The following is a 10,969-nucleotide window of genomic DNA, read 5'->3' as shown; positions in this document are numbered from 1 at the left end:
CAGCAGGAGTTCTCCTGAGTTGAGTGACTGTTAAGGATCCCAACAGTAGGGATCAGCTAAATATGCAGATGATGCTCTAATGTTCCTGAAAGAAAGCACACAAATGCTCAGGCCATTTAGGAAACCTGCTTGAATCTGATTTTAACTCAAAGCAATCTTGACTCCCTCTGGAAACTCACCAATTTAACATAAATCAAATTAATTTGGCAATTTCCTCCAACCTAATACTCTGACAAAAAGGCATTCCCTTTTAAACGCAGTCAGGGACTGTAGTGAAGCCTTCTGAGATGCCTCTCCCTTTGCATCATTAGAAGTTACCCTATGCGATCATCTTTCCATCTTGTACTTTTGAGGAACGTTGTTTGCTAAGACAGTAGGGTCTTGCTGATAGAGTAGGATGCTGATCTGCTGGTGTTACTAACTCGCTGCTGTAGTTTCTCTAGATTCTGTGTAAGGGGATTTCAGGTGTTGAACAAAACTCATTCAGCCAGCCAGCAACAGAGGCTTTCTTCATAATTCTCATAGGATTGCTCTGGCAATAGGCCTTTGGAGGCAACACGCTAGAAAGAAAGTCATCTGATGCTACACAAAGATGTAATAGGATGGTCAAGTGGATGGCTTCTAGATGTGAAAGGTAAGGTAGGGTAGCTGAGAAAATGGAAGTGAAAAAGAGAAGACTGCAAGAGCAAAGGTAGCAGATATTGTAAGGAAAAGGGGAGAAGGAATGTCATAGTAAACTAAAACTGGAGCAGGGTGAAATTGGACTGGTTTTGGTTCGGATCTGAAATAAGAGGCAAGTGATAACTGAAACATCCTCATCTTCTGGGAAATCCCAATATTTCAACACTTGTGTCTTGAGTTGCACATTTAAATATCAAAATTGTTCACTAGTTCAGAATTTTTTAAATTAAAAAACAGTAAAACATTTCATTTCCATATTCTCATTCAAAACGAAAACTCTGATATTCCTGAATTGAAAAGTTTCATTCTCATTGGTTGAACATTGTGGTTCAACAATAAACTGCGTATCCCTACTGGGGCACATTGTGTCATGGAAGTTATAGCTTTGCATGCATGATGCTTCTGTTATTTTCTGAGAGTCAGGCTCTCTGGCTAGAAAGCATTCCCTGTCAGTCACCTCGAGCCACATGGCACTCACTGTTTGTCAAACAAAGACCGTGTTGTATCCTAAGACACGTAGGGTACCTAAGCAGCACAACCCACTGGAGAGCATGTTGGCATTGGCATTCTGATTTCAAATCCCCTGAGATGCTGTGCTACTATATGGAACCTTTTGTTTGGTTTTCCCAACAGAAAATGTAAATGTTACAGAAACTTTATCTTTAATGAAGAATCTTGAGCCAGTTGTAAGAGCCTTGTCGCATGTTACACTCAGGATATGTTTTGTTTAGAGTGTAGCCAGCATGACAAAGTTACAGAGTTTTCTGAATGATCGCAGCGTAACTCTGGACAGTGCTGGAGCTGGATGTGCAGTCAGCAACAGCTGGTTATCAGTTCCAGCACTGGTATACACCAGAGCTGGTGAAGACTGCTGGTATCTCTGTGGAGCAGTCCTGCAATAGCATAACAAGGATTCCTTAACCCTATCTTGAAACACTCTTCCCCCCAAAATGCTAACTTTACTACCATATTGACCCAGATCTTGAACCTCTGTTTCCCCAAAAATGCTAACTTTACTACCATATGATCACATCTAGCATGTGTTTTCCTGCTTGAAAGAGTGACATTCATGCTTTAAGTAGCGTTAACATGTCGTAAGTGTAACGTGACAAGGCACTAAGTGAAACACAACACAGTTCATCAGAAAGCTCACAAACTTAAGGAAATCTTTTAGTGATGTTTCTGGTTACAGTACAGCCCCAGGGTCATGCAAGTTTTCTTGAATTCAGGTCTCATTTAAACAGCATGACACATACATGTTGGTTATATATAGCTCATGGTTTGTCCCTGCAAACTTAGTTCATCCAGTTCCAGATTCCCACAACTACTACCTTCAGTGGCAATCTGGCCTATGCCAAATTTCATACCCTGCATGCTCTGTTCTGATAGTAATTGGTTTGTGATCTGGGGAGTGAGTCAGAGCTATAACATCAAAATCACTCTCTTCAAGTATTCTTCCTGCATACAGTGATAAACCCTGAAAACTCCATACCTATAGCAGGTTAAAATATATTCAATGGCCAGGAAAAGCTTTAAGAAACATTAATATCTTTTTTGAGGGGTCATCTTTATTCTTCCTGCTTGGTACACAAGATGCTTCCTGCAGAAGCAGAAGGTTTTATCTTGTTTTAATGGTTGCAAGATGCAATTATATTTCCAGTTGATTCTCTGCTTCATAGCGAAGATACCTAGATGACTCACTCTCTGAAGTTATTAGGTCATTGTATCTATTCTGTCTTTATGATGTTACTAGGGATTTTGAAAGAAAATTAGACATAATTTATTGCAAGCATTTTTACAGATATGTTAATGATTCCCCTTTTCTCTACACAAGCTCATTTAGATGTGTTGATGACTGCCTCTAGAGAAGCAGTCTACTGCTCATTATGAGGACAAGGCAAGAAGTTTATAAAATTTAATCTCCACTATCTCATATAAAGCACATGTTTACATTTTTAATTCATTCCATTTAATTATCTTCAAAGGGGAATTTACTGCAGTCCATATGTGATTCTGAATTAATGAATGTTACAGCTCAAACTTTTTTTTCTAATGAAACTTTTTTCATCCGAAATGCACTGATTCATCAAATAGAAATGTTCTCAAGGAATATGTCAATTCTGACAAAATTTAAATGGAAAAAAACAGAAAATGAAACGCATTAAAATGTCAGAGCATTCCTCATAAAAATTAGTCAGAACCTTTTTGAATTTTTATTCTGTAATCTTTTAAAAATGAATTGTGTTTTATTTAAAATTATAAAAAGATCAGAATCTAAATAAAATGTTTTGAATGACACAACATGATTTTTTTGAAACTTCTTTGTTCATAATACATTTCAACATGTTGAGATTTATTCCAATTTGGAATTAAACAAATTTCTGACATCTCAGAATGTTTGCGAACTTAAAAATTTATCTCAATCAGCTGTAGTCAACATCCTTGTCTTAAAATATTTGGGGAGATGTCTTTTGCCAATGATCTCCTTCTTTTTTCATGAATAACTGCTGAATTCTGAAGAATTATAAAATCATGAATTTGTCTTTTAAAACTTTATTTAGAGTAATTTTTAAAAAGGAATGTCTTGCAGGGGAGGTTTGGGGTTTTTATTTGTTTGTTTGTTTGAATCATATCAGGCCTCTTAGATTTCATTACAGAATTATGCTACTGATAATTCACTAAATTCATAGTAAAGTCAAAATCTGTCTTTAATTCTAAGTGGGCTCTTTCTGAAACTTAACTAAAGCACTACACCAGCCTACTTAAATGTATAGCCAAGGTGTGAAAAATTAAGGCTGTATTTTTGTTTTTGAAACTGAAACAAGTGTGCTTCTGATCCAGGTAGAACTTCATAGGAAACAGAAAAGTTCAGGTGTTAAAACAGTGACTCAGATAGCAGTGTCCAGATGTGATCCATCTCTGTTGCCAGGGTCCACACAGGCATTAGGGCTTGTCACCAGCATCTGTAGTAGGGGAGCAAGCCGATGTCAAACCAGGGTTCACGTCCCGAGGGCTGATGTCAAACCAAGGTTCGCATGCTGAGCCAGACGGGTTACCATAAATGGATGTCAGGAAGCAAGCCAAAGTCAAACCGGGGTTCCGAAGTTCAGAGACAGGCAGCGACAGGAGTGCAGGAACAGGCACCAGACAAGTCATATAGACAGCAGTTACTTGCAGACTGAAACCAGTTAGTGTGCAGCGGGGGTTAGGTGCTGCAAAAGCTCCTTAAAAGCAGCCCTAGAACAAATCAGTGGACTAAGACTCAGCTGGCCCTGCTGAGGGGGTGAGCTTTGCTGACCTGCCCAGCTGCAGTGCATAAGCTTCACATCTGCTGTAAGAAACAAAAAAACTCTCTAACCTGGGTACCTGCATCTTGGATGTCTGTTTCCATATTTAAATGCCCAGGCAGGTATCTAGACACCTACATGACAACTTCTGATAGCTTATTAATTTTGGTGCTTTACGACAGACCACTGTTCTTTACTTTATACGTCTGAATTTGAAAATCGGGCTCCACAACTTAAAATAAGTCAGTATAATCTTCATCGTATATTATATGCTTTATTTTATGCATCAGATAAGAAAGCTTATGATGAACCTACCTTTCTGCTCATGAAGATGTAGATGACTGGATTGTAAGCAGTGCTTGATTTGGCAAAAAAGGATGGGATGACAGCCACTGTTGGCGTTACAAGGTTGCTATAGCCATAGGCTACTAGAAGAGAGACGACTGCATAAGGCATCCAACAGATAAGGAATGTGGAGATCATTAAAAAACACATTTTAGCCACCTTTTTTTCATATTTTAGGAGTTTGATCACTTGAACAGTCTGAAAATCTTCAATACAGCGAAGCTGCAGAGAAAAAAAGAAGGAAGAGGTTGAAAACAGGAGCAAGTAAATAGTTTTAATTTTTTTCTTAATTTCTTTTGAAATAAATTCCTAATTTCCTAGTCTATATTTCAGAAGCAGAGACTGTCAAATATTTCAGGAATAGTAGTTCTCCTGCAAATAAACAGTAATGTTTCCCAATCATTTATGATGTATAGTAAATAAGGTACAATTTGAGAAACAGAAAAATAATTTTGTTTAAAAATGACAAATCCAATGACACATCAGATTATTTTTTTTTATTAAAGTATTTTAGAAAAGTAGCATGCATCCATCCATTTGTGTAATAACTTTTAATTTCTGCTGATGCTTTTTCTCAGTTTTTGTTTTAATATATTGGTGATGGAAGGACAATCCTAGAGGTTTGTATCTTCTATCTACTAACTACAACAAGTACAATAGAAGAATTGCAGGTACAAGATTCGCTATATTTTCCTGCCAGGTTTTTTTGTAGTCCTGTTGTCATGGGACTACTTCTAGGAGGTGAAAGGGGAGTCTGTTCTTTATGCCAGGCCAGTTCTCAGCATCTGCTGAGGGAATTTGAAGAAATGGAGAAAGGATAAAACATGTATCCATACATACACAAACTTTTTCCCCCACTAACACGTTATTTGTGTTTGAGGCAGATGCTTGGACCAAGATAATCAATCCATTACCTATATCTACCAATAACCAGTTCTGATCACTGAAACTCTGGACTGATATAGAAGGAGATATGGAATATTACTTTAAAAACCTAATAGCAGCCTTGTACAAATGAGAGTCTGAAAACTGGTAACTCACAAAGCAAAGCAGATGCACTGCATAAGAATTTGATGGTTACCAGCTCAATATCTCTAGTATTAATTTCAAATAAATTGTCAAAGGTTCAAATAAAAAAATCCTATTGCTGCAACCAATGCTACAATTGACTTTTAATGCTATACCTTTATTAAATTTCTATTTCAGAATTTGTCTTAGATTCCAAGGAGGCACTTTTCCCTCTATTGCCTTTTGGCACATAAAAAACAGAACTTCATTGTGCACTACATTAGGAAAAGAATTCTACAGACTAGAGTCACTCTTCCAAGATAAGTTCCTCTCCCATATCAGGTAATTGAGGTAAAAAATAGATACATTAATAAGATTTTTTTTAAATAGCATAAATGAGGGGCAACAACCATGCAGCAGCCTCTGGTGCTGCCTTGTGGGGGTAGAAAGGAGAGCAGAAAGATAGCTGCTGTCACAGCTGGCAGCTGGCCACACTGCTGCAGCTAAGATTAGAGAAGCCAATACTGCCCCATGCACTTTTGCTGCCAAGGACATGGAGCTGTCTTGTTACACCTTTCTAAGACACTACATGAAATTAAATGTCCTTCAATGTTAGATAGGATTGTATAAGTTGCCTAGGAGTTCCCATTAAAATTTACTGTGAATGAAAATAATACCCTTTTGATATAGTAACTTTGTGAGGGGATGTTTTATCAATAGAAATATTGTTGACTATGTCAAATTTCAAGGACAATTTATTCATTTAGTTTGTCATTTAATATTCCTTGTTCCAACTCACCATTCGTATTGAATATAGAATGTGACCATAGCAGTATGCCATGATTCCAACAGGTACCACAAAGCAACCAAGAAAAAAAAAGAGCACAAAGGAAGTATCATTGGGATCTTTTGACTTCCAGTCCACTGAGCAACCTAGTCCATGTATTTCCAGTGTATATCTGTTCCAGCCTAGAAGAGGTGCTCCAGTCCAGGCTAGTGAGTAGAGCCAGATGTAAGTGATGGCCCGCCAGGACCAGGAGAAATTAATCACTTTTGCATGGACGACCCGAATGTAGCGCTCATAGGCAAGAACAGTGAGGGTCATGATTGAGACAATTCCTGTAAGGAGAAATAAAATAAATCATCACAGGGAATAGACACAAATATACTGTCAATTGGGCTACCGACTTAATCCTAGGGTGTGGACACAGGAATGCTTGGAGCCCTTTCAAAAGGGGAACATTTCAGCAGCTAGTACAGTCCATTACATGTGAACAAGCTGAGACCGCTTCAAATAAAGCAAACATGCTCCAACTTTACCTCTGGTTGAAGGAGCATTAAAGTTGGGTTTGCTGCTTTTGAATCCTTCCCAGCTTGTTGATGCCTAGCAATTAGAACATACCAGCTGCTGCCCTTTTGAAACATTTCCCTGTTGGAAGGACTCCAAGTGTTCATGTGTCCATACCCTTAGTGTGCCAGCGGGCAAAAAATACAAATTCTAATTAGATGCTGCACAAAATGGGTCAAATTCTGTCACCCAGAAACATGTTGAGTGGCCTCTCACTCCATAAATAATACTGCTAATTTTAAAAGGGCTACTCCAAGCAAATAAGGACATTAGAATCTGATCTCATCTGACTTCTTAGGGTATAAAGGGTATGAGAAAGAAAAGATGAAGTCCAGGTTAATCCAAAAAATAAATTTGTTAAGCGTGAATTCATGTTACAGGTTGATTTAGGGGTCAAAAATGCTGTAATTAGCCAAAACAACAACAGACCCTGTTAGAAAGAGAACAGTTAGACCTATACCTTAATTTAAAAGGCATATTAATGCTTGAAAGTATGGAAATGGAAAGTCAAATCTCCCCAAACATGGGACTGGTAGGATTCCACCTCTGTTTCTGACAGATTGTCTTGAAAAGTTTATCCTCTGTGGAGCCGCAGACTTGGTATGTTACTAATGGTTCACCATTTGAAAGAGGACAGGTCATATCAAGCCTCCTACTGTACTCATCAGATACCAGGTATCTGAATTCTCTCAGAGGAGCTATGGTTGGACTTTCAATACATATTCTTCATTTGAATTTGTTACATTTTTCCCAAACCTAGACTTGTAATGAATGGAGCAAAACAGGAGGCTTAGATTAAGGTTGCTATGCCAGCATTGTGAATCATTGACTTCACAGGAGTTCAGCATAAATTAGGAGTGCAGGGTTTGGCTCTGTATGAATTTTGGAAATTAATGATCAGGTTTTATTCTGCTCAAATAGTGCAAGGTTTAATCAACTGAAGCCCCATGTTGCCACTGTCCATTAAAAACATGCATCTCTTCTTTAACCAATAAAGTCTAAATACAAATGTGCTTACATCATAGCACTCAGCAAGTTCATATGCAAATCTTTCTAATAAATTTGTATACATCGTTTCTAATAGGAAGAATATTTGATTTTTTATGGAGATTCATATTTGTTGAAAGCTGCTTTCATCTTTTTGTGAGGATGTTTAAACATGCAGTCTTATTACTTTTCTACAGAACATCTATACCTGCAGGAAGGCCAAAAAGTAAATTGTAGACTGAAGCTCTTATTACTTTTAAAAAGTTTGAGAATTAGGAATGATAAATGTAACAGATGTTCACAGTACCTTCAGTCAGCACCATATTAAAATGAATGTTAAGGACGGAACTAGAAATGATTTACTGCTGACCAATTAACCTCTCTGCTTCATTGTATCCTGAGTCAATGTTTCCATTAGCTACACAGTCTCAATTGGCTACCTTACAGAAGCATAAGGAGGTGTAATAAAATCTCAGTAAAATGCTTTAAGATCCGTATGAGAAAGACACTCTATCAATACAGATGATAAGTAGAATATCTTCTTTAGAGGTGATATGGTCACTTAGGGTGCATCCAGACGAGCACGCGCGCATCTCTTGCAGCGTCTCAAAGCCCTTTGAGACGCTGCAAGAGGCGCATTCAGGAACAAAAAACATTCCCCGCACTGCAAATATGCAGCACAGGAGCAAAACTAGACCCCTGGATATCCAGGGGTAAAAAAATACCCCGAGGGAAAAAAGCAGGGCAGGGCATAGTCCAGGACTGTGCCCTGAAGCAACCGGAGGCTCGGGTCCACCACAGAGATGCTCTGGTAGCCAGCCAGAGTGTCTCTATGGCTGGCCCTTGCCCTGGTGTTGAAGCACACTGCCTGCCTGTGCAGGGCAGGCAGGGGGCCAGCTGCAGGGAGCTGGACCCGGGCTCTGTGCTGGTAAGTAGGGGGTAGGGGGGATTGGAGGAGGGGAGAGGGGACCATGGGGGGACCCCTGCCAGCCCCACCCCCTACCTGTTCCCCAAACCCCCAGATCACTACCCCACTCCCCCAATCGCTGCCCCACCCAGCCCCCGCATCACAGCAAAACAAAACAAAACAAAACAAGCCCTGTACTCACTAGCAGTAGTAGTAGCAGCTGCTGTCGGGGTCACTGGGGTCTTGTGACAGAGTCCCCCCCATACAGCACAGGGCCAGGGGTGGGGGGGGGCAGCAGGGACTGGTCCCAGTCCCGGTCCCAGCCCTGGCCCCAGCCACCTGGCACCTGCACTGCCAGCGTCCCATTGCGGGGGTGCGGCCTGGGTCGGCAGGGCGCCGCGTGGCTCTCCATGCTGTCAGGCAGCTGGGGCCACTCAGGTTGAGCAGTGCTGGGCCCTGGATGACAGCCACAGCTGCCCAAGAGTGCATGGAGCCATGTGGCACCCTGCTGACCCAGGCCACAACCCCACAATGGGGCAGTGGCAGTGTGGGTGCCAGGCGGCTAGGGCCGGTCCCCTTTGCCCTGTGTTGTGCGGGGAGGACTCTACCATAAGGCCCCAGTGACCCTGATTTATTAAAGCACTATGAAAGTGGGAAGTATCACATCTTCAATATCACTATTTGACATGCAACATGATAGCTGGTTTTCAGTTTGAGTATTTCTTTCCTGTTATCTTTAGACTCATCAGTCACCACAAAAAGGCAAGTTGGTTGTAGGGAGAGGTGTCACACAGTCATGCCCAGGATGAAGAAAGCTGGATATGTTATCTTGGCCCTAAAATCTGCACAGTTTCCTCAGGAAGAATACCTTTGGTCAGACCAAAAAGGGGAAATGCTACCAGAAGATGTGGACTAGGTTCTGCTGAACAAGGAAGAAGAAAGCTCTTTAATAGAAAGACCTCTAACAGTAAATCCTGCAAGGCAGCACACTTCATTCAAGATGAGATACACTGAAATTAGACTGAAGAGGGGGTTTAAAAGAGATTAGAAGGAGTTAGAAAATGACTAGAGACTTATATGGATAACAACATGGGTGGGGTTTCACTAGCTCAGATAAACAATTCATAGAATGGCATGGAGTCCATTCTCTGGAAAGAGAGAGAGAGACAATTCTCGTCTTATTTTGTCCATTGTCCCATTCATACAATTGTGAACTTTTCTATTGTGGGGGCTACCACGTTGCACAGATTCATAGATGTAGGGTCGGAGGGGACCTGAGCAGATCAAGTCCAACCCCCTGCCCTGGGCAGGAATGAACACTGGGCACATATGACCACTAGTAAGTTTAAGGTCATATGACCCCAGCTAGGTAGTTATCAAGCCTCCTTTTAAAGACCCCTAAGGTAGGAGCCAGCACCACTTCCCTTGGCAGCTGGTTCCAGATCCTGGCCACCCTGACTGTGAAGTAGTGCCGCCTGATGTCTAGCCTGAACCTACTTTTAATCAACTTGTAGCCGTTATTCCTTGTTACTCCGGGAGGTGCCCGGGGGAACAGGGTCTCACCCACTCCCCTCTGGCCCCCCCTGGTAAGTTTATAGATGACCACTAGATCCCCTCTCAGCCTTCTCCTGTGGAGGCTGAACAGGTTCAGGTCCTTTAGCCTCTCCTTGTAGGGCCTGCCCTGCTGCCCCCTGATCATGCAAGTGGCCCTCCTCTGGACCCTCTCAATGCTGTCCACATCCCTCCTGAAGTGCAGCGCCCAGAACTGGACGAAGTACTCCAACTGCGGCCTGACCAGTGTCGCATAGAGGGGGAGGATCACCTCCTTGGACCTGCTCGTGATGCATCTGTGGATGCATGACAAGGTGTGGTTAGCTTTCCTCACCGCGTCCTCACATTGGTGGCCCATGTTCATTTTAGAATTTATAATGACTCCAAGATCTCTTTCTGCCACTATGCTTTCGAGAAGGGAGTTCCCCTGCCTATAGGTATGCTGCTGGTTCTTCCTGCCCAAGTGCAGTACCTTGCACATGGACAGGTATTTTCTGTAGTCCCCATTACCTTTGTGACTGAGGACCTGGTTCTAACCATGACAAATCAGAACACCAAATAAAATGGGCCATTGATTTGGGGAGGAGTGGTGAAGCTGAAGAAAGGAAGGAAGTTGAGTTCTTAGTGTACTTGGAGTCGATAAAGAGACCTTACAAACCTGAAAGGCAGAATGAAGGGAAGAAATGCACTTGCAGTGAATTTATTGCAGTTAAAACATATTTTTTAGATCAAGGCTGTCCTTCCAAGCATTTGGGGGCCACACGTCCCATAATTCACACCAGTGGGGCCACACACCCATGGGCTGCACCAGGGTAAGCCACAGATCCCCTGGGCTGCATGATAAGCGGATGCTCC

General features: G+C 41.5%; 1 protein-coding gene across 1 annotated transcript in view; it reads right to left on the bottom strand.

The window, feature by feature from the left end:
* Positions 1-10,969, bottom strand: part of OPN3 (opsin 3) — a 42,608-nt gene that overhangs the window by 2,068 nt on the left and 29,571 nt on the right. The window contains exons 2-3 of the mRNA XM_025213487.1: positions 6,121-6,440; positions 4,284-4,535 (exon numbers count right to left, since the gene is read on the bottom strand). Coding sequence (XP_025069272.1) covers positions 4,284-4,535; positions 6,121-6,440 — 572 coding nt within the window. The remainder of the gene's footprint in view (positions 1-4,283; positions 4,536-6,120; positions 6,441-10,969) is intronic.

This window comes from Alligator sinensis, unplaced genomic scaffold (genome assembly GCF_000455745.1).
Source record: "Alligator sinensis unplaced genomic scaffold, ASM45574v1 scaffold127_1, whole genome shotgun sequence".
NCBI lineage: Eukaryota > Metazoa > Chordata > Crocodylia > Alligatoridae > Alligator > Alligator sinensis.
The sequence above is the reverse complement of the archived record's forward strand: the minus strand, read 5'-3'. Positions and strand labels throughout refer to the sequence as shown.